This window comes from Passer montanus, unplaced genomic scaffold (genome assembly GCF_014805655.1).
Source record: "Passer montanus isolate IOZ18808 unplaced genomic scaffold, ASM1480565v1 scaffold265, whole genome shotgun sequence".
Taxonomy (NCBI): domain Eukaryota; kingdom Metazoa; phylum Chordata; class Aves; order Passeriformes; family Passeridae; genus Passer; species Passer montanus.
In genome coordinates this window covers 100,077-124,209 of record NW_024367317.1, presented here as the reverse complement: position 1 = coordinate 124,209, position 24,133 = coordinate 100,077, and the positions used below count along the sequence as shown (strand labels likewise).

At 37.7% G+C, this 24,133-nt stretch overlaps 1 protein-coding gene across 1 annotated transcript; it reads right to left on the bottom strand.

Moving 5' to 3' along the window:
* Positions 1-3,594: 3,594 nt before the first annotated feature.
* Positions 3,595-24,095, bottom strand: SYCP1 (synaptonemal complex protein 1). Its single transcript, XM_039712379.1, has 29 exons — positions 23,963-24,095; positions 22,645-22,720; positions 22,436-22,482; positions 20,977-21,141; positions 20,512-20,579; positions 20,273-20,346; positions 18,874-18,932; positions 18,442-18,511; positions 17,783-17,856; positions 17,230-17,338; positions 16,669-16,763; positions 16,348-16,532; positions 15,848-15,915; positions 14,637-14,717; positions 13,997-14,064; positions 13,189-13,319; positions 12,580-12,697; positions 12,256-12,326; positions 11,559-11,640; positions 10,639-10,701; positions 9,897-9,959; positions 8,901-9,017; positions 8,202-8,312; positions 7,465-7,557; positions 6,492-6,566; positions 6,174-6,233; positions 4,810-4,956; positions 4,427-4,513; positions 3,595-4,342 (listed from the first exon to the last, which is right to left on the bottom strand). Exons 1-29 carry the CDS (start codon positions 24,038-24,040, stop codon positions 4,199-4,201), a joined length of 2,679 nt encoding a protein of 892 aa, XP_039568313.1. The 5' UTR covers positions 24,041-24,095; the 3' UTR covers positions 3,595-4,198.
* Positions 24,096-24,133: the final 38 nt, after the last annotated feature.

Below are 24,133 nucleotides of genomic sequence, written 5' to 3'. Positions count from 1 at the left end.
CCTGACAGCTGAACAGTTTAATTCCCTGACAGGAGGACTGGGACATTTACCTTAGAGCATTATATGTTTATTCCTTTTTGCCTGCGTGCTCCATTAAGTGCAAGCTATCCTGTCCCACATTTCAGGCTCCAGCATCTGTGGGCTCTTGAGCAAGGAAATGGAGTGTTGGGAAGAAAGGGTTAAAAGAATTAAGCAGGATAATGGCAAGGAGAATGGTAGATTGCTCAGGTGACCTTGCACCTGGGAATGCTAAGGCTGGAGAACCTTAGTGTGGGAAAATATAGTGTATTTTACCTACTTTTGTTTATCCTTTGTTTTGAGAAGTGCATTCTATTTGAAAGTGAATTTCTGTGTAGAGATAACAGGTGTTATCAGCGACTTGGATGCACTCTTCACAGACATGCTTGAGCTCCCTGTTACAGGAGAGATCATAAAAAGCACCGAGAGGACATCACAACATTGTGTTTTCTCTCCCCTGTTCAGCTGAGAAGGGCAGTGATAGAGTAGCTTTGGTGGGTACTTGGAACCAGCCAGGGCCAAATCACAAGAGGGACCCTGTGACACTGCGGTGCCTCGTGGTGCCAAGAGGCCATTGTGACACTGTGGGGACACCTGGAACCAACCCTGTGACACTGTGGGACCTTATAGGAACAGAGGGCAATTACCACACTCTGAAGGCACATGGAACTAAGGGGACCCCATTACACTGCAGGCCTTTATGGAAACAAGTAATCCTTGTAAAACTGAGGGGTCTTGTGCACAATGGCCATTGTGACTCTGTGGGGGCACACGGAACCAAGGGGCCATTGTGACACTGCAGGATGTCATGAAACAAAGAGGCTCTCTGGGGCTTCTTGGTGCCCAGGGGCCACTGTGACACCCTAAGGCCATGTTGAACCCAGTGGCCATTGGCCTTTGTAACCAAAACATGTGAATGTAAACACGGGGCTGAGGAGCCCCTGTGACACCATGAGGCCTCATGGAACCAAGTGGACACAGTGATACTGTGGGCCCTCATCGTGAGCGATCTATTGTGATAGTTGTGTGCATCTGCAGGGAGGCAAACCAGGGGAGCCTAAGCCTGTTGATCCCAAATAACCCTATCTTCACATAAGCATGTCTCTGAGAGCAGTGCTCTATATTCCCTCTGCTCTCCAGGGCTCTTCCATCTTTTGATGCCGATTAATCTGGTAGCTGACACCACTGGGCAGGGCCCCCATGGCCCCAGTCTGACCCCAGACTGGGCCCAGTTCTCACTCATTCTCACCAAAAGGTCTCACCAATAGCAGGCACTTGGTCCTCACAGCACACAAACACACACACACAGTGAAACTGGGAATACACTGAGAGCAAACATTGAAGAAGATTGAGCAGGACAGGGCAGACCCTGGTGATCAGGTACCAGGATCAGACAAGAAAGTCCACTGAGCAGTCCCTTTTCACCATACAGTCAGAGAGAATGGATTGGAAGATCTCTGCTCTCATCTGGCCCCCCTGCAATGAGCAGGCACATCTTTCACCAGATCAGGTTACTCAGAGCTCTGTCCCACCTGACCTTCACTGTTTATGGGAATGGGACATGCACACCACCCTAGGAACTTGTTAACACAGCAATTATCAATCACACTTGTTACCACAGCAACTATCAACTCAGGACCCCTTCCTAAGTGTGGTGCCACAGCAAGCAAAGCTTGAACCAGTTGTGATGCTCAGTTGCCATGGAAACCAGCACCAGGAAACCCCCCCCCATTCCTATGGGCTTGTGCCATGGAATTCTGGACCTGTCATGTTACCATGACAAACATCAGCCAAATGCACTGCTGAAGTCCAATGTCATGGCAACCAGACAGGGAAATGCTATGCCAGGGACTATTTCCATGGTAACCAGCACTTGGGGATGGCTGTCATGGCAACCATCATGGATATGTTGCCAGGGGCTGTTGCCCTGGACATTTCACTGAGACCTGTTGCTGTAGTTGGCTGCCACCACAACCATTTCAGGTCCTGTTGCCAAGACTGGTTGCCATGACAACCATCGGGGCAGTTGCTATGGTAGTTGCCATGACAACCTACCCAGAGACCACCCCCATTGCTGCAATTTCCATGGCAACCATCAATAAACCAATTGCCAGGGACTTGCATGAATCAATGCTATTGAAAGGTAAGTGCCATTGATGCCTCAGGTTTTAGCTTTTATATTTTTCAGATTCTGTTCTGCTTTAGTGTGTAAGTCTAGGCTTCATATTAGGGGATAATAAGCTCTCCTCACAGAGTAGGGAAACAAAACAATTCCTTCTCTAGCTGGGGACCAAGGACAAATGCTCCAGATCTCAGGCCCAAGAGCATAAACAATGGTGGACCGAAGAGAGAAAACAAGAAGGGTGGGATTTAATGGGCTAAAGCTGTAATTGGACAATTAGCTCCAATATGCTAATGGACCAAAACTTATAGAAGTGTGAGACCCCGTGACCTGTTGTCCATTCTGTGGCCATTTTGGGTTGTGCTGCCCAAGGTGGATCCATTGAGGTCTCTTAATAAATACCTACTTGATTCTTTAGCTCCATCCAGTCTCTGTTCTAGGTCAGCCTTCACAAGGCATCAGTTTTTTGGCGACCCCGAAGGTCACAAAGCACCTGGGAAACCCCTGAACCAGAGCCAGAGGCACATCCAGCTCCAGCCCTCATCCCCCTCGCTCCCGTGGCACTCCCAGGGGGCCCAGCTGCAGTCCAGAGGGTATTGGAGCCCCAGAATCTCTGGAGCTGACAGACACGTGTGAGCAGACAGAGGGGTGTTCTCCCCCATGGGGTGCTCCAGCAAACTGGGCATGAGGCCAGAGAAAGAGGCACAGAGAAATGTAACCATGAACTGTTGCCATGGCAGCAAGTGGGGGTACCCTCACTCCATTAATAAAATCAGGCACTGAAACGGGCAGATACTATTTTACACCCTTTCCTGCTGTTTGCACTTCCTGCAAGCTTTCTGGAGTGTTGCTGGCAATATTTTTGTACTTTTTCAGGTGATTTAGACAACACCTCACAAAGACACACTAACAGTATCAGGAGAATTATGGGATATACCACGGAGTCATGTCCTTAGGAAATACCAAGGTTCTAATTGATTAGTTACTGTTTGAGTCTAGAAGTGGGCAGTACAAACTTCAATTTTTCTTTCAAGTGCTCATGGGGAAAGCACAGCATATTCTCCCAGATCTTTGCACAATATTTGTTAGCTACATACAATAACAAATCTCATTTACATCACTGCTCAACAGCTCAACATAAGGAACCCAAACTACTGGCCTATCCATAAGACTACACAAAAAGAATGCAACAAATATGTTTTGCTTCCCACTTCAGCTGAATTTGGGATTTTTGATTTTTCATTTTATTTTAAGACGTACTTGTAGTTTTCTTGTTATGTTAGGCTCTGAAGTAGGGTTGTGAAACCAAGATTAATCAAGGATTAACACAGAAATAGATGTTCTGATCTATCCTTACACTTCTGCTGGTCCCTAGGAAGGCTGGAGGGTGATTTCTGTCTGTGTTCAAATATTTAAACCAACAACATCTAGTCCCACACTTCGTATTTCAGACAAACAATTTAATGGCATCTTAACATTGTTTTCACAGTCTTTTAACATGCATATTTTACTCCTTATGAAGCTGAAATATTTTTAAATACAAGTAATTCTACTGAAAGTTTAGAAGTTTCAATACCATTTTAGCATACTGAAAACAAAACAGTCTAAAAAGACAGGTCTAACAGCCATTAAAATGCAGGAAAAAGCAAGAGGACTTCAGGTAAAAATACATACATTTAACAGCTACATTTCTTCCACTAAGTACTTATGTGTTAAGAAAAACAGAGTAAATTTAAAAGAACAGAAGTTTTTTAAAACCAGAATTTCTAATGCCAGAAACAGCTTTGAAACAACTTTCTATGTAGCTATATTTATTTCAAAATTTAAAATTGGCTAATTTGTGTCCCAACATTTTGAAGCACAAGGGAGGAAAGGTGGAAAATGCTCTGCAGGGGGACGTAGTTATAGATCCATAAAGTTTATATGTGTAAAGGAATGAACATAGTATTAAACATACTGAACGTGACAGAAAAATGCAACAAAGTACTAACTCTGAGAGAAAAACAACCCTGTGGTGGCACCAGTAGGCAATGCCAGGGCACTGGGTATTTCTGCATTTTAAGCAAAGAACTTTACAACTTCTTTAATTTTTCTTTTCCTGTCCATTTTGGAAACTGCAGTCCAGCCCGCCTCTCGCATCCTCCTCATGGTTTTGAGCTTCAGTGCAGAGCCTGGAGATTTCACACTGGATGGAGCTGGTGTCTAGGAAGGAAAATAAAGCCATCCACTAGTTTCTGTAAACATCTGATTAACTCTTTGGTTTAATCTTATAAAAGGCTAACATACCTTTTTTGGTGCCGTGGAATGTAATTGTGAAGCTTGTGGATAATCTTTGTACAGATTTTTAAAAATTTCTTCTTCCGAGACTATGCTCTAATAAATCAAAAAGTTACTTAGTCACACTATATTAAAAAAAATGCTTTTTCTTTCCCCCTAAGGATATTAAACTATGAAAAAAAAGTTAAGATGTAATTGTGAGGCATAACAGTTCAATAAAAAGAATGTTAATTATGTACATACAGCTACAATTCCACAAAGAACCAATAAAGTAAAAATATACACATAAATATTAGCATGAATGTGGAAGCCCAAACTCTTTATCTTCATTCTTAGACACAGCAGTGAGCACAAAGAACTGCTCAGCACATGATTTGTTCTCTGACTCTTACCAGGAGGTCAGTGTGCTCGGAGCTGTCTGACTGAGTATCCAGCGGGAGAAGCACTTTCTGCTTTTTCCTTGTGCTCTGCTCTGAAGACAGGTTTGTGCTTCTTCCACTTTGCATTTTATCTGTTGGAGGAGTCTTTATAACATATGTCTGGGAAAGAAAATGTTTATATTTTTAGATTATATTTCACGGGGTAAGTATGGAATCGAAACCCAAACTCATGACCTAGTTTACAACCTGAGTGTCCAAGAAGACACCTGAGAGACATGGTAGAACTATTATCTTTCCATCCAAACATGAAGCAAAGACCCAAACAAAGTGGGGTGGGGTGGAAAAATAATTTTTTATATTATTTTTGGTTGCCAAAAGAGGAGAATTAACAGGAAGCTATGGAAGACCTGAGTTTCATGGCACATTGTATTTAAGTTCTTCATGCTTATCTGCAGAAATTCAGGTTATTCTGAACTGTAGCCACTACTTGTGGACTATATCAAACATCTAAGAAAATAGAAACAAACAAAACTGCAGGAAAAGGCTTTCAGAGAAAGACTGATAGCTATATAAAGATTGATGTTACTTAAAATAGTCTTTTCACTAGAGGTTAAACTGAGAAGCATTGCAATGGTCCCAGTGCAATCATTGTTTAGAAAAAAGGTGCTGGATTTTATTCCAATAGGAAAACCACAAGTGAACTCCTGACAGGGAAGAAGGGTAAGTTCTGCAAGTCAGGACTACTTTGATACTTTGACAATTTTTACAGCTGTATAAGCTTTTTCCTTTTCTATAGAGAAAAAGTGCCTTTACAAAGGGACACTTTTAAGACTAAGTAAAACAATTCTAGAGACATAAAGCAACAGCTGAGCAAGAAAAACTACACATTAGGAGGCCTTCCAGAAACTGCTGTCTAATATCTCCATGGAATGGTATGACCCTTTAAAATCTCTTCTTATCCCAGGGAAAAAAAAGAAAAAAAAGAAAAAAAAAAAAGCATCTACAGAGAAGTAAGGAATACAGGCAGAAAAATCCAACAAGAACAATTTACTGTTAGGTGTTACAAAACTTCAATGTTGGACTGCCCAAGGGGCTTCCTGTGCAGGTACTGAAGGAAACATTTTTTATTTTCCACTATGTTGACTTCTGTACGAATATAATTTGGAGACTTTCTAAGAATAGATGAATAGATTCACAGTATAGATCTAAACAAGGTTTAGGAACATAAGTTTGTATTTTCTATGATTTAAAAAGTTTTAAGTCAAAAACATTCCAATGTCTTTTGTTGAATGCAAATAAATTATCACGGCACTTCAATTTATTCTACACATATAAATCCTACCAAATTCTAAAATAAGTTAAAAAGTTAAAGTTACCATGTACTTCTTTTCACTTTCAGGAATCACGTTGCGAGAGTGCTCTTTTACAAGATTCTCCTAAAAAAGAGTTGTGATAGGAAGTAAATATTTATTTGAATTCAGTAGTTAAAAATCTTCTTGGTGTAATTACAGAACACAGTCTATAATCGCAGATGGTTACAAAGCTCACACAAATATATGACCAGATTTACTACAACCTCAGCATTCAAAAGTCACTGTTTTTCTATTCAGTTTCATTTCTTATACAACTTCTCCCACAGCTCAAGCCCAGGCCACACCTCTCACCCACACTGGTTAGTTAATAAAAAACTGCACCTTTTCTTCAATTTCTGCTTTCAGTTGTTCCTTAAGGGATGACAGTTCATTTTTCAAGCATGACAGCTCATTTTCCTAAAAGCCATTAAATAAAGGATAGGGTTAACTATGCACAACCCGGAAAAAAGAAAACAGTCCAAAGTGAGACAGTAATTAATAGGGATACTCATTAGATACAAAAGACAATTCTATTCGCTTTTCAACCCTATATTTGAAGCTTTGCTTTACCTTGTTTAAAAAAGACTGAAGTACTGTAAGAAACAGGTACTTGATCAGAAGAGTTCAAGGTAATACCTTAAAACACGTGGGAGAATGGGGGTGAGAGGGCACAATCGAACTAAAACAAAAGTTTCCTATTCAAAGTGTGAAGTCAGAACATGACACACTATCCGGAAGAGTAGAGCTACTCCAATTTATTTTTAGAAACATTTGGAGACTTTAATGCCCAGAATAAGATCTGTTGCAGCAGGTTGGGTGGGACTGCTACTCGTAAAAATTAAAACCACACTGGAAAAGTTCACAGAGAACTGTCTCTGGTGGGAAAGACCCCAGAGCACAGCAAGAAAAAGAAATTCTCTAAGTGAACAGATGAAAGATTTTTAGAAGTCACAACCTTACTGAAGATCATATTTTTTATCTCTCTGCGCTGTCGGTGGGCAAGAGGGAGGGATTGGGGAAAAAGGTGTTTTAAAGGTTTATTTTAATTCTCATTACCCATTTTTAATTCTATTAATAATATTTTTTGGTACTATTTAAGTTTGAATCTGCTTTACCCTCAAAGTGTTTTTCTCCTAATCCTTATCTCAATTAATGAGTCCTTGAATTTTTCCTTCCCCTCCTCTGCTCAACTACAGCAGAGAAAAATGAGTGAATGTTTTTTTTGTGCATGCCTGGCACTTAGCCAGTATAAAACCACTACACAAGGACATCAGCCCCCTCACTGAATTATTCAACATTGGAAAATACTCCTTACCAGTGCTCTTTCTGATGATAACTGCTTTTGTTGTTTAATTTTATATACTTTTAACTCTGCATCTTTTTCTTCAACCATTTTATCATATTCATTCTGTGTTAAAAAAAACAAATCAACAACAAACTCAAAACATGTGCCTAAATGTTACAATTATAGAGCTATCCAGTCTTAAAACATCAGTAATTTTTTCAAAGCAGGCTTTTAAGATTCAGAAAGAAAAGATTCATTGACGCTTCTGCAGAAACTGTAAAACAGAAAATGCTTGATTAAAGTATTATTTTGTGGACTGGCAGAGAGTGCTTTATTTCTATGCAGCAATATGTGTTCAGCACCTAAGAGCCAGCTGTGCTATCTTTATTAATGGTATCTGCTAAAGATATTGCAAAATAGAGTAATAGAAAGGCAAACTAAAATGTGGCAAGCTAAACTGCTGACAGTCACTAAGTAACCTTCTCAGAGAAAGAGGCCAAACTGATACTGAAAAATACTACATTCAGATGGTATCAAAGGAAGCCTGAATTTAAAAAAAATCTAAAAATCCTAGAAGTTTAGATGCATGGAATTTATCAGCCCATATTAATCTTTTCAAAATCTTCAAATTAATTTGATTTTAGATGATGTAAAATCAAGCACGTGTTCAGCTTCCTTTTCCCAGATTCAGGCCTTTTTCTGGTTTTGAAAGGTTATTAACCTGGTATCACACATTACAAATCACAGCAATCAGTAAAATCTCTTACCTTGTGCTTTTCCATAAGTGCCATCATTTCAGTTATCTTATGCTGACATCGGATATCAGTTTCTCTCTTTATCATTGACGTTTCATCACAAAGCAACCTCATCTTTTCTATCTGTTAGTAATAAATTGCATTTCATTCGTAAACAACAATATATTTTTTTAAAACCTTAATTTAATTTCTTCTTCACCCTGTGCATATAAAGTATGTAGTCCCACTTGGGCTGCATTTGCTTTTAAGACCCCTTTCAAATCCCACATCTTTTATGCAGATTGTTAAAATGGGCAAGATCAAAGGTAGATCCATGGCAGGAAAGTTTACTTCAAACCAAAAGGCCATTTCAAGCACTCTGCCCTAACATTTCTTAGAATTGCCATCAAAAAAAAAGTGCAGGTAGAAAAATACCAATATGGGAGAAGTTGTAATCTAATTTAACTATGCTCACTTTATACCAAAGGTAGAATTTCTTTGAACTGTATCTTGAAACAAAGAATTTTTAACAGAGTTCTTATTTTCAAAGACATATCCAAATCCTTCAACTTAAGCACCTAATGTACTAAAGCTTTGCTCACAGGCATAAACAAGAAGTTCCAATTATGTTAATAAGACTGAAATTTAAGAGCAAGGACTCCAGACAATAAAGCTTCATAAAAACATTTTAAATTAGAAAATTAAGTTCCAGTAAAAATTAACACATCTCACCTCTTCACGAAGTTTATTTTCATTTACTTTTCTTGTTTCTATGTCTTTTTGATAGATGTCAACTGCTTCCTTATGTTGCTTGTTCATATTTTCCATCTCTAACTGCAATTTATTCACCTTTTGAGAATGCAATATTGCTGTTGTTAATTGTTTAGGAATTACTACGTTAATGATGTTTTTAACCTTTTATTTTTGAGCAGAAACACACTGTTACTTTCCAGGTATATGATTATAGTGTTTCCTATTTAAAAGTCCAGCTTTTTTTTTTTTTTTTTTTTTTTTTTTAATAAAGAGTTGAACTCTGGCCTGAAGTAAGTTAGAAAATACTCAAAGAAACAATGGCAACAGTACAATAGGGAAGACTGCCCTAAGCAGTCACCCTAAATGCCTCAGAAAAAAACAAATACAGATGGAGATTTTATTTCCTCTCTTGTAAATCTATATAAGATTTTCACAGGTTTTATGGTACATTTTCCTCTCAGCTGCGCATTTTGATTACAGTTTTTCCTTTTAAGTTTATCATATGAATATCCTCAAAAAAGTCCACTTTTCTTCAAGTGCAGTACCCAAAGCTGAACACAATATTCCCATCAGAGGGATTGCCACTGCAGAATACATTTGTAGAACAGCCTAAAGCAAGTTATACATATATGTCTTTTAAATGCTTTTTACAATGAGGTTGCTGAACCCTGTTCAGTCCACTATCAACAAAAGAAAAAAAAAAGAAAGGAACAGATTAGAAACATAATTAATTGCAATGTGAAGTCCATCTCTTAAATGTCCAACAGTTGGTGCCCAATGATTAAAAATAGAAGCATCGTCTAAAAACGATGAGCTCATTCCTGCAAAATCTGTATCCCAAATCCAAAAACCAGCTCAGAATGTATTTTAACAAGTATCATCATTACTTAGACTGGGACTTAAAAACAGTCATCTTAAAAACCTCATCTTCTGATGAAGATATTATTTATAAAACATGATATGATTTAAACCTACCTTCCCTTCATAAGTACTGTTTTTCTTGCTTTCTGCAGTAATTTTCTTTTTCAGCACCTTATTCTGTTGAAATAAAACAAAACAAGCACTGTACTGTAATAAGTTAACAGAATTATGTAATGGTCTAACTGCATCAAGAATGTCAGAATCTTCAAAATTCCAGCCTTCATCAGGCAAATAACTCTCCGTTGTGCAGCTCAGGTTCTAGAACAATTCTACAAACAAAAGACTGCTCAACTAATTACTGTGATAATTACTGTTTCTTCATGACCTTAAGAAAGGCTCCTCCTGAGCAACAGCAGGGAGTAAAAAATGAGGTGCAGAATGGGAATTAAAACTAAGATGCTGCTGACAGAAGGTGAAGATGTCATAACAAAAATTACAAGTTATCTATTTTTACAGTGAAGTTACTACAATTTGTGCGAGTGCAGAATTCTTTTCTACTAGCAGTAACTGAGATACTTATTACAAGTACATAAATAATACTATGCACTAAATGAAAAAAAGTAGATGTTTATTAAAGACATTATTTTTGTAATTGCTTTTTCAAATTAAGGCTCATTTAACAAATCGAGTGATTCCAAGGATGACTCCCTAATTTGTTCAGGGTTAGGATAAGAAAGGAAAATTTTTAAATTACATAGGTGTATCTAAAAATATCACAGCAGACATAAATCTGCTGAAAAGTCAACCCAAAATTTGATGTGTTTATGTATTTGTGACATTTAAAATCTCTACACACCTCCTGCTGCAACTCTTCAATGCATTTGGTTTTATTTTCCACCTGTTTCTTTAAATTATTCACCTGAAAGAGATATTTCAAACACTAATTAGCAAGTTCTAAAAATGACTCCCTATGTTAGCAATTCCTGTAAGTGTTCTCAAACATGCACCTGCACCAGTCTGGTTTATTCCAATGGGACTGAACACAATCTGACAAGTTAGAATGATTGGAGTTTTAGCCATAAAGTACTACAAGATGTTAATTAATAGCAATAAACCAGTTCCTTAGTGGTTATAGAGTTAAGAAAGAAGAAGAAAAAAATGCCAGTATCTTCACAATTTAAAAAATACACTTCTATGAAGTTCCCTACATCCATGAAAAAAATTAATTTTCCCAATTATTTTCTAGAATCTTCAACAGCTTTTCCTTTCTTGAAATTTCATTTTCAGTACTCTTGACCTGAAATTACAATTGTAAATCTTTGACTTTTACAATGAAATTTTGAAATCCATTCTAATGCTAAAAACCCCAGGCTGCTTTAAAACAATAGCAAGGAAGTACAACTGTTTGAATCTAGTTAAGCTAAAACTCACACTACATATAAAAAGCTAATCCAGAGCCCATCCATCACTGAGTGGGTATATGAAAAAACAGAAAAGCAGGTTCTCCGTTTCCTGGAAAACAAACAAATCTTTAATATTAAACTTCCCAGCAAAGAGTAAACATCCCAGTGACTGTGCTTCTCTTTTAAAATAATAAGGCTCAGCATGTGGACACACAATGTCACAACTGGTAGCAGGTGTGAAAGAAGAAAGAGTCTAGCAAAGATCACATCCCCCAGGCAGAGCTTTGAAGAAAAAATCCCAACAAAGATTTTACATTTAGATGCTGTCCTATAGGTTATGTAATATATTTTCATGACACATGACGTGACATACGTTTTCTTCTCTTTCGTCCAGTGTACTTTTAATCTCTTCACCTGTCTTTGCCATTTTCTCCTTCAAAGATTCCAGTTCATTTCTAAGTGCCAAATTAACATGGATTAGTAAATATTTACTTATTGCCTTTAACTTATTATTTTATTTTCTAAAAAGAGCTGCTAATGTTGACGGGAACTTCATAAGCTGTTCAATGAAAATGTTCTTAAAATGAAGCAACATGCCTAGTAAGTCAAAATGTGAACTGTCTATACTTTTTTTTAAGTAGAAAAAGATGTTCCAGCTGACCTAAGGAAAATACATCCTAACCTGGAATATTGTAACACAACTATGAAGCATGGGAGGTTGCCTATCTATTGAACTGATGATACAGAGACTTCTGCAGAGAGTAACACTTACCCAGTTTTGCCTTGTCACATTTAATCCATAACCTTGAATTTCCATTTTAATTTCCTTCACCTAAGATGTCTAACAAGATAACTCTTTCTATGTAATACAAAATGATGGCAAACTTTGTTCCTGTAGCAATAGATATTTCTAATCTGAGAAAATCTACTTGGCCAACAGCAATTCTGAATAGTTTCTGTTTAGCTATATAATCTAGAAAAACATCCCGGAAAGCAGCAGATGAACACAACTAACTATTTGAGTCTACTTCCTTTAACAATATCAGATATTAATATTTGTTTTTACTTGCCTTAGCTGGTTATTTGCCTCTTCTAGGTTCTCAACTAACTGCTTTGTATTTTCTTCTTTTTTCTTACTATCCTAAGTAAAGACTCGTGTCAGCAAAGAAATAAAATTCAAAGCGACTCCTTAAAAATTCAAAGACATCCAAAGCACACTGACCTGCCTTATTCACAAGTGTAAATACACTTCCTTTCCAATTCAAACACAAGAAATAGCTCAGGTACTCTATAGAACCAAGTCATGTTGCAGCTCATCATTTAATTTGTAAAACTGAGTAATATGTAAAATTGAGTATTGTCCTTTCAAAAAAACCTGGAAGTTTACAACTTGCCTCTTGTTGTTCTTGCAGTTTCTTGAGTTCTGCAGCCACAGCATTTTTCTCTTGTGCTATTTGTTCTTTCTCTAGTGAAAGCTTATTGAGATACACTGTTAGTTGTTCATTCTTTAACCTAATTTAAAACAAATGGCCAAGAGGAATAAGAACATGCATTTTGAAATCTCCTTTTAAATTAAATATACCCATTATCAAGTGTTATTCCATTATGAAAAAAGTCCAGGCCTTTATCTACAAATATAAGCTTTTCAGCAAAGTCACAGGGATATAAAAAGGTGACAGAAGAAGGAAAGAAAACCAGAGTAAACTTTTAAATAAATATAATGGTTAGTGAAGATGATGCAGTTCAAAGCAAGATTAACAATGAATGCAGAAACTTTCTCTTCTTATTAAGTAAATCAAAGAGATATGGAACAACTACATATGCCATAGAACACATACAAACAGAGAAAGTGTACTTTAGAAATGTAGGTATATAATTAATGTCATACTATGTGGTTCAAAACTTTCATTAGAAAATAGTCATAGTTCATTTCACTGTGTATTAAAGCAACTTCTATATTACACCAAAAATAATTAAATACTATATTTTCAAAATGCTCATACGCCTCTTGTTCAAGATCTGTTTTCAGAGTCACAAGCTGTTTTAAACAATCTTGTTCCTTTTCAGCTGTACTAGTCAGCTGTGCTTTCAAATCACTGTTTTCTTTCTGCAAAATGAAAAGGAGGAGTTTTGAGTATACATGTGCAAACTACAACTCATGAAGGTTTATCAGACATGAACTAAGAGCACAAGGCTTTCAGAAGAACCAAACAATATCCATGTCATGGATTATCTGTATGTAAAGGTATTACTATGTTATTATTATCTGTATTATCTGTATGTACAGACTGTATCTTTACATATCTCTGGTGGGATATGGAAGTGGTGTGAGATAGTGAATTCTGACACCAGTGCTGTTAATGTCCCCTGCTGTGAGTTTAATTACCTAGGCTGCAAAACTACTAAATTCGATTCCTTGGACATGATTTTAAATAAAGACATTTGCTTCTGACTTTTAAGCTTTTGCATTAATCTAAATAAAAAAGACTAAATAAACATCAGAGAATTCCAGTTATATATGACAGAATACAAAGGCAATCAACAGGGCTGTGTCTCCATCCTTAGTACAGCTACTGTAGGAGTGCAAGGGACAACAGTCAGGCTCCTGTAGACAGGAGGATTGAGGATCTGCTGCTGTCACTGTTAGGAGCAGAGCACTTCAGGGTGGGACACTGCTCTTTAACTGCTCACTGCTATTTCTTATGTATGAACTTGTATACAAGTCATGATGTGATGTGTAACTTCCCTATTTATAAAAACATGTTACTATTGCCCTACTTCAGACCTCTCTCATTTGGAGAGCATTTTCATTTCTCTCTCCAAATTCTTCTCTCTCTGCAAATTTTCTACAGTAGCCTCAAGATGCTTCTTCAGTAAAAGTCCTCCAATTTGCCCATTTTAGAAAATTAGTGAAACTCATTCAGAACACTCAATGCACAGATTATGACAACAAGCAGACACGGTAAAATGCACACCTGATTTCACACTATCTTAACTTTGGTTGATACGAATTCTTGTTAGACTTGTAAATATAAAATGAAAACGAAAAAAAGTCTCTATTAGGAGTGTACTTCATACAGCTTAGACCTCTGTGACAGAAAATGGGCCTGTGTCACAGTACAGTAGGGTTCACAGAGGTCAGAGCTAATTACCTCCCTGTAAGTAAGAAAAAAATGGGGAAACTTTATATCCAGAGGGAGTGGTATTTGAATGGGCATAAACAAAGACAGAAATAACCAAAAACCTTGACAAGGAAAACCAAAACATGGGAGACAAGAAAAAACAAAGCACAAGAGACAAGAAAAACAGTGGCAATAAAGAAGTTCTTCAAAGAAAACATTGAAATTGTGTGTGAGAAAGTTTGGTAGAAATGTTAAGGTAGACTAGATTGTATTTATTTATGGCATTTAAGGTACTTATAAAGCAAGAGGAATTTCAAATGCCATGAGATTAATAAAATGAACATTTACCAGAGTTTCTGACAGCTCTTCAAGTTGCAGTTCTTGATCACATTTTACTTTAGTTATCTCTTCTACAGCACATGTAATGTAAAATTAATGGAACAGAAATAATTTTTCATATTTAGCAGGCAGTATAAAACATTTACCCTTTTGCAATACCCAGTTCTCAAAACTTGTTGGATTAAGTTAAGAAACTGAAAAGCTAACCTATGACTTAATCTAAATGCAGACTTGAAAAAATGATTCAGACATTATCAAATCCGTATCTGAAGAGAAACTAAATATTTATCTCAAATAAAATTTAGAGCCTATTATGTTTTCCACAATTATAGCTTCAAATAAACCATGGACTGTAAGACTAAAGTATTCCCCAAGTATTGATGCATCTGCATTGTTCCAGAAAAAAAAATTTGAACTGCTGAAGGTATCACATGGATATGCTGAAAAAAGAAAGCAGTTGTTACTAATTTCCAAATGTTTTCTATGTGCACATTCACAATGCTGGTACGTTTTGCACGTACTCAACAGCAAGGTCGTGTTTGGTGTGGAACTCTCACAGGTCTCATCTTGCCTCGTTCTAGACAAGCATTAGCAGTTCCCTCTGAACACTTCTCTCCGGTTGCCCTCAGGGCAGATGGACACATCCAATTGCATTTCTCATCTGTCAGATGAGATCTGGGGCCATGTGCTGCACAGCAGGAAAACCACCCTGAAGGCAGATCTCTTACTCTGGGGACTAAGGAGCAGATCCCTAGAAACCACATGATACCAAAGCAGTATTGAAAGACAACCCCTGCCAGCATCATTCCACTTCTAGCATGGGGAGGGTCTACAGAAACCTTAATGGGAGGGGTTTATCTCTGCTACAAGCTACAGAAGTCACTCCTGGCACCTGCAGTGCTACTGTCTTAGCTGGAAACGAAAATTACTTCCATAAGAATTCATGCATGAATGGTCTTACTATTGCAGCTCTGCACAGCATTGCCCTTTGGCTGTTGCCAGTACCAAGGACCCCCAAAGAAAAGGGAGGCCCCCAAAGAAAAGGGAGTCAGCTGAGTAAAAATAAATTTAAGCATTCCTGACAGGTACAGGTACTGTAAAATCATTTCTCCAACTACTAGAGACAGTCCATTTCCAGAAAACAGCAGAAAACTTTTTTTATTACTGCCTAGCTCATTTTCTGCCTTTCTACGAGCCTTACCCAGTTCAGCAGATTTATTTCGCAGCTCCAAGATAAGCAGCTTTGAATTGTCTTCAGATTTCTTTAATCTAAGAAAATGGTAATTTAAAAATCCCAAATGTATAGTACAAAGCACTGCATTTGAAACTTAAAGGACAATAAGACAAAGCACTTTAAGAACCTTTACCTGCAACACATATCAAATTTCACTTTTACAACTTCAGAACAGTAGACATAAAAGTAAACAAACATATACTTACAGAAATCTCTATTTCTTAAAGACAGAATTATGAAAGTTGGAGGGGGCAAAAATTTACTTTTTGTAGACCAGTATCAACTATCACAAATAAAAAAAATTACATAAATTTACAAAAATTATGTAAAAAAATTACATAAATTCTCTGCATTTAGACCACTTTGTAAAAAACCTCCAAATTTCAGCTTCATTTCCAATTGTTCTTGATTCTGTCATAGACTGCAACCTGTAAGATCACTCTTCGAATTTAAACTCATTAATTTACCTATTTTGTTCTTCTTCCAGCGAGCTTTTCAAATTGGCAATAGAAGTCTCAAACTCCTCTGTCACGGCTGCAAGCAAAGCCTTCAGTTTCTTACATTCTTCCTCCCGTTCTTCCTTTTCTCTGGTAACCTGAATTAATGTTTTCACTGTAGTCTGGAATTCGGTTTCTAAGTTCTTTTGAGCAACCTTCAAAACATTATATAACTTCTGAACATGTTTTGCAACAAACAGATACAGCTGTTTCATATCTAAAGTATCCATAATTATTTATGCAAATACTCATCTAGTCTATTTATAATGTAAAACTATAAGCAAGGTATACCTCTGCCTTTTGCAATGAAATTTTAGCCTCTTCCAGCTCTGCCCTCAAATGTTCTTTACTGACCTGGGATTCCTTTAACATTTCTTCATTATGTACTAAACAAAAAAAGATGTTTATATTTTTACAAATAGGACATTTACTAAAAAATGCTGCTAAAAATGGAAAATTACATACATTTAAAGAATTTAACAAAGGCCAATGGTACTGACATCATATACTATAAAATAATATATAAAATTTGAATATAGATGGCTTAAAAATATTGAAAATCAAGTTCTGAAAAGTAAGTTTCCTCAGTGACATCTGCCTGACTGTAAATTTACAAAACTGAAGCAATATATTTTCTCCTTGCAATTTTCAAAAGCTCTCACTGCTTGACTCACCCTAAAAACTACCCTGCCAGTCCTGATCCCATATGAGCAGCTTCTGTTCCAAACAAAAATAGGGCCTTCAAGGCCCCAAAATTCTGCTGCCAGCCAGCAACAGAATAAGACTACCATGACCCTGTTTCCGATGCTTCTATAAACAATTACATTCAAACACAGCAGGCAGAACTCTTACATTTTACTTCTATTAAGTCAGCAATCTTATTTTGTGACGTCTGCAGCTGGGTCTTGATGTCTTTTATTACATCTTCTCTTTCATCTCTCTCTATGGTAAGAGCTGAAATCTAGCAAAATGCAAGAAATATAATGAAGTCTGGAAACAAATTTTCATTTGTACTCCACCTATAATAAGCAGACATTTTGCTGTCATTCAAGTTAGATTAGATAGACAGATAGATGCACAGATAGATAGACAGACAGACAGACAGATAGATAGATAGATAGATAGACAGACAGATAGATAATATTTGGCTAGATATAATCTTAGCCAAATATTGATCAAGTCACATTACTCTAAACAAAAAAGTTCTGCAATTCAAAATCAAACCATGAATTCCAGCAGACTACAGGTACTGAAACATCAGTAAACTTAGCAAAATTTGACTTAAATGCAGCTTCAGATGTTATTTTGTCTTTTTTACTAACACCCAGAAACACTTATTGGCTCTTGCATTGCCCCTTTAGTCACAAATAAAACTCTACATATTAGATGGTAAAACTGAGCAAACCTGCTTTTCCTTTTGACTGACTTCCAGTTTGCATTCTTTTTCAAGCTTGTCCACTTTTTCTGCTTCTTCTTTTACTTTTGAGATACAGTAATATCCATAGTTAACATTCTAGCTGAAATATATTCCAAGTTCAATACAACTTCCACTTTAAGATTGCTTGTAATTGTACAGCTGTACAATTTGTTTCCCAAGAGTAATTCTTGAGGCAGTGTTTGATTTTATAATCAAAATATCTTTTTTTGCCAGCTTTCTACAGAATTAGTCCATTACTCCATGTTTGTTACAAGAAACTAATAAAAAGAGCATGTAAAAATGAAACAGAAACATAGTAGGCTATACATATATAGAGAGAGCATTTAGCTAAAGTTTCTGTAGCTATACACTAGTGCATTTTCATTTAAATAAACAACATACATGAAGTAAGTATTGATCTCTAGACTGTACTTCACAGACAAAACTTCAAGTGACAATTTGAAAAATAAAGTTCCAAATTTGGCCCAGTGGAACAACAATAGAAGGGACCAGGCAGTGAACAGAAGCAGCATGAATAAAAGAAGGGTCCCAGTGTCTCAGTGTGACCTGCTCATCATTCGAGCACTTCACATCTGTCTGCCCTGATACTGCATGTGTAATACAAGCCATGAAGCACAAATTCTCACATTTGAAGCTCATTTCCAATCTGTCGTTCTCTGCTTGCACACGAAGCTCTTCAAATGCCACTGTCATTCTCTAGAAACAAAATTTAATATTTGAAGTTCAATACTGGAAACCCTGGAACTTCTCCAGGGGCTGCTGCCCACCTCAGCCATTCTGAGAAACCACCACATAGGTGAAACAGAGTCCAAAAAGAAGTTCTGGCAGTCACCCAGCACTAAGCACACATCACATGGATCTACATCCCACATGCCGCTGCGCTTTCTCCATTGAATTTGCTTTATATAACACAAAAATATTGCTTGAAAAGGGATTGAAACTCGACTTCTTGCATCACACATGACATGATGGATACAAATAGCATCTCAACATGTAACTCAGCTCAGTATATGCACATAACTCACATTCCATTCCTTTCATCAAGCTTGGTCACTTACTTCTATGTTGCCATGAAGTTCCTCATACAATTTGATTGTTTCTTCTTTTTCCTGTTCATCTGTCAAAGCAAGAACGTACAAGAAAGTTTTTATTTTGAAAAAGAATACCAACTATCCAAGTCATAATACTTAATCAGCATAATGAATAAAAAAGGAATTATCAGCTCCATTCTTATTAAATAAGTCATTATGAAACATGGTGCCAAAAGTTACAGAATCTAGGGAAAATGTGTATTTCATTGAAACATTAAGTAAGTTCAGCTTTTAAATTTCCTTCCCAATATATTTTTTTCCTGTGAAAAGTGTAATTCTGGGTCAGTCTATGTAACCATATTAATTATTATAGTATTAATGCTGTGGAATAAAAATGTATCAAAATTGTTAGTATTTGATAAACTGTAATATAGGGTTTAGCACTGAATTTCTTCCTATCAGCATATACCTATAACCACAGAACTGTCATTATAAAATTGCAACAACACTCCATGTCCATATTTTCCTTCTTTCCTTTCACTTTTGTAATTTATACTATTTTTCCCTAAGAAAGCAATTAAAAAGAGAACAGTAAGAAACACAGCTATGAAAAAAGAACAGTACATCTATACACAAGTGTTTCTAGAATTAAAGCTAAAAAGAAATATACACTTCTTAAGCATCCAGGATCAAGTTAGTAAAATTCTAATGATTATAGTAACAATTCTAAATTGCATGTAAAGTAAAATTCCCAATCAAGAACATGTTTTAAAACCTCAAGAACTTAAGCTTCATTAAATTATCCAACTGTCTTGGCTTGTTCAGTTTCACGAGAAGAATTCTAGTTACTCATTATATCTTGGGCATAAGACCTTTTTTCCTCACAAATGTGTGATGGCTGAAAAGAGGAACTGACAGCTCAGGAAATTTGTTACAGTGCTGGGAATTTAGAGTAGATTCTACTGCCTAAAAACAGGCATGAAGTGTCACTTCAAATGTCTTAATATATTCACAGTATCTGGATGGGACTGACAAACTTCAATTGGCTGACCAGACTTGAGGAGACCTGCCCTGCTCCGGAGCGGCTGCCAGTGGCTAATCAGGGGTGTTGGCACTGCCTCAATCCTGTATCACTGTTTAGGCACCCAAAGAGCTCCCAGGCTGGCAGCCTTTCAGCAAACACTTTTACTGGCTTCAAAAGTCCTCTGGATTTAGCATTACAAATGATATGTCTGTTAGACCTGTGGCATCACTTCCAACTTTATGAGCCAATTAAAATTCACTTCTCGTGCTAAGAGCCACATCCAGTCGATCTCAACTGGGGAACTTATCTGAACAGCATGAGAACTTTCTTCTTCTGTTCGTGAATTTAGAGCTAGCTAGAAGTACATTTACTCTCATAAATAAAAAATAAAAAAGCATTTACATTTGCTGGTCTTCTCTGTGAAGTGAGTGCAGGTTTCCTTGAGCAGATTACACAGATGCCTTGAAGCAGCGGCTCTAAAGGAGGGAAAAACACCATGATTTCACAGGAGTGCACAGTACTTTGTGTACCTAAGGAGTAACAATGTAAATGACCTTTAAATTTTAACAGCTATATAAAACTGCCCACGTGAAAACTGATTGTTTTCACCACAAAAATATATACTTGGTTCTATTACTTACTCTTTCAAGAGATCTTTATTTTCACATATCTCATCTTCCAGTTTCAAACGGAGTTTTTCATTTTCAAACTAATTTCATAGGGAACAAGTGCAAAAAGACACTGTTATTGAAAAATATATTAGAAATCCACTTCGACTTCTCAAATCCCTCATGAAAAAGTAATTTTGGGCATCAGTAGAGAGAAGTCTGTTTTATCTGGTATTACATGCTGACTCATCTTTTGCATGAAAGATGTAATAATTAATGAACAATAATTTACCAGCAACTGAGACACTTACAGGTATATTCTTCATACACATGCTCACACAGGACAGGTACCTGCAACTTCTCAAAATAATAACTTTCTCAAGGCACAAACCAAACTGCAACAGTCTTTAATATTTAATTGTATCAATAATACTGTCCTACTGAATCAGGAAGCACTTAACGTTGTCTATTCAATGTATACATCTATACAATACTGGCCTGCAGTTCTTGAATGGCTTTATTCTGTGCTTCAACAATCTTTCTAGTTTCTTGGAGTTTTCTTTCTTTCTGGTTTAGTTCCGATTCCACAGTCAGTTTCCACTGCTTAATCTTCTCAGCCTCTTTGTAGAGTTTTGAGAACAATTCATTCATTGTTTCTGTATTCTATTAAAACAGGTACCACAATTTAATCTTAAATACTATCTAATTAATACTGTTGTAGATAACATATTTACCTCTTAGAAACATCACAAGAGTAACATTTTTCCAAAGATGGTGATATAAGCCTATATGATCAGGAGCCAAAGTTTAAATCTTTGTGCGTCCTCTATGTATGTATCAAAAGGCATTACAGAGCACATAGGAGAAACAAATACAATGAAATATCCCAAACCACCTTCAGACATCACCAAATAGATGGTCTTAAAAGACATGGATAACTGCAGTTCAGCAAAAGCAATAAAAGTTTTGCTAGAATTATCAGTGAAGCCAAAATTCCTTCTAAGAGGTTCTTCGCACCATTTCTGTCCTCTCCTTCTGACAGACACTGCTGAGTTAACTAAAAGCAGCTTCAGAGACTTTGCCCAAGAGTTCCTGTGATACTGCCATTAACACACAGGAGCAGGGAGGAAAACCACCACCCTTGTGCCCTTAGGGCACTTTGAAATCGTCCTACAAGCAGTTCGGGGCCAGTGATCAAGGCAGGTAAGAGCAACACAGGAGCCCAAAGGGCGTTCAGGTCACGTACAACACCCCCAAACACCATCCTTGTTTTGGCTGCATCACAGTACTGTTACAGTCCGGATGGTACTTTAATAGCTTAGGATTAAAAAAGTCTAGTCGTCAGGGATATGAAAATCAGCAGGGAGAGTGCAAGAAATGTGTTTTCTTTTGTGGTAGCAAACAGCATTTTGTAGCTGCACAGTACAGAAGCTATTGCAAAAAAAGTTAGGTTTACTGAGTTGTGCTAAAGCAGAAATATGCTGGTAAAGACGCTGTGAAAAGAATCCAGTGCTCGAGGAAACAAAAAATTCACTGTTTTACAGATAAAATAAGGCCACACAAGGCAACTGGGATTATCTACTTCAGTTTTCCAAAGAATACTCTGACTTCAACCCCTCTGCCCCTCAATAGAATATTCAGAGCCAGTTTCACAAGGATACTTAAGTGTTTAAATCTGACCCTAATTAAAGCTCCTAGACTTCACAGGCACTTCAAAGAAAAAACAACAACATTGCAATCACCTTAATTTTTACATATTTGTTTCCAGTCATGTTCACTAAATCACAAATATCTCCTCTAAGTGATTCAGCTTTAAACAGGAGACAGAACACATTATTCCCTTTTGACTACTTCCTTTAGCCCTGAAATATCTACTGAATAATGCATTAGGCACCGTTTGGGAACAAATTCAAAAGACCCCAAGGAATTAGATATGCAGAGTTGATACTTAGCTGACCTCTTCATCTACTTCAGAGCAAAGTTTTACTTGCTGTGAAATTGTATCTGAAACATGAAGAGATTTTGATCAATGTATTTCTAAAAAAAATAACAGTGAAGCTGTATTTAACAGTTACAGATATGAAACTGTGAGACTACTCATGAAAATTAAAACTTGACAATATATAAAAATCTAAAGAACGTGCATGGCAAATATTTTAATCCTACCTGAATCAGTGATTTCGCCGCGGTTTGACACATCGAATGGCAGCTTAAAATCATCATCTGAGCATTTGTTAAAACCCTGCACAAATTAAAAAATTAGTGTCTTATGGGTAGATTTGTAAAGAAGAATTTTAAAATCCAGGAAAAAAGAATCCCTACAGATGACGTGAAAATAGAATTTTTCATTAATAAAATAGCTGCCTACAATTTTCAAAGCCCAAGGTATTGGTAATGACTTTGGAACTCGCTTGCCGCTCACTTCACAGTGGTTTATGGAACTGGCGGTCTCCTGCAGTTTGCTTTACAGACTGTGGCCAAAGGGGAAGCTTTCAATGCAGGGAACTCAGCGGCTCCTGTCTGTCTGGGCACTGGTGCATCGTAAAGGACTCAAGGAGACAAATTGCTTTTTTGAAGACCAGTAGTTGATATTTCTTTTTTGCTTTACTTTCAAGGGCAGTTCTAAGTTCTAAGCCATATCTGATTATGTTTCAGCATGAAAATACCCTTTTACAAGGTTTTGAAGTCACAGAAGTTCATCCTGTAAATAGCTAACTCATCTGCTGTCAGAATATCCCGTTTGAATCTCGACATAATTCATAACGAGCTTTGACATGAAAAAATAACTTGTTGAATTTCCATAACTCAGTGTGGAGACAGAACATTTTCACTGTACACTTGACCTGGTGACACCAAGAATTCAACGCCGGTTCAAGCATGAGTGGGGCCCTGCTCGCTCTCTGTGCTGAATTACCCGTATGAAACACAGACTTACAACACAGAGCAGATGCTCGAGAAGATTATTCCCTTCAGTTTTGACAGAAAATAACAACAAAAGCCTTTGAAATCCGAACTGAAGGTGTCTGTGCATATGCCAGTCTAGGCATGTGCACAGAAATGAGCCCAGAGCAGGGGCAGGGGCGTGTGTGTGGGGGGTGTGGGGTGGGGATGTGTGTGTGTGTGTGTGTGTGTGTGTGTGTGTGCGCAGGGGGGTGTGTGTGGGGGGTGTGGGGGGGGGATGTGTGTGTGTGTGTGTGTGTGTGTGTGTGTGTGTGCGCGTGTGGGTGTGTGCCTGGTATGTATGTATGTGTGTGTGTGTGTGTATGTGTGTGGGTGTTTGTGTGTGTACTCCAGCTCGGGGCTCTGCCGGGGCACTCCCCCGGCACAGCACTGTCCCCGTGTCCCCGGGAAGGCCCCTGAGCTTTCTGAGCTTTCCTCCCGCCCCCTCCTCAGCCACGGCCTGCAGACCAGCACAGCCCGAGGGGGCGGCGGGGGGAGGGGGCGTTGTGAGCCGCCCTCAGCGGCCCCGCGGCCGAGCGCTCACCTGGGATCTGCCCGCAGACACCTGCCCACCGCTCAGGCGCGGCGGCATGAACAATTTAAACCGGTTTTCCTTCTCCATGGCTCCGATAAAAGGGCGGGCAGGCCCAGCTCCCGGCGGACGCGAAGGGCGGGAAGCTGCGGCGGCCCCTCAGCGCGGGAGCGGGGGCGCCCC

What these genes read in the sequence shown, in the direction of transcription:
- SYCP1 (XM_039712379.1), bottom strand. Translation starts at nt 24,040, where the DNA reads ATGGAGAAGGAAAACCGGTTTAAATTGTTCATGCCGCCGCGCCTGAGC. An exon ending in GCTCTGAAGTAGATGAAGAG is followed by an intron (nt 21,142 to 22,435) that starts GTCAGCTAAGTA and finishes CTGTTTTAATAG; the next exon opens with AATACAGAAACAATGAATGA. An exon ending in AAGCAGAAATTGAAGAAAAG is followed by an intron (nt 6,234 to 6,491) that starts GTGCAGTTTTTT and finishes ACTCTTTTTTAG; the next exon opens with GAGAATCTTGTAAAAGAGCA.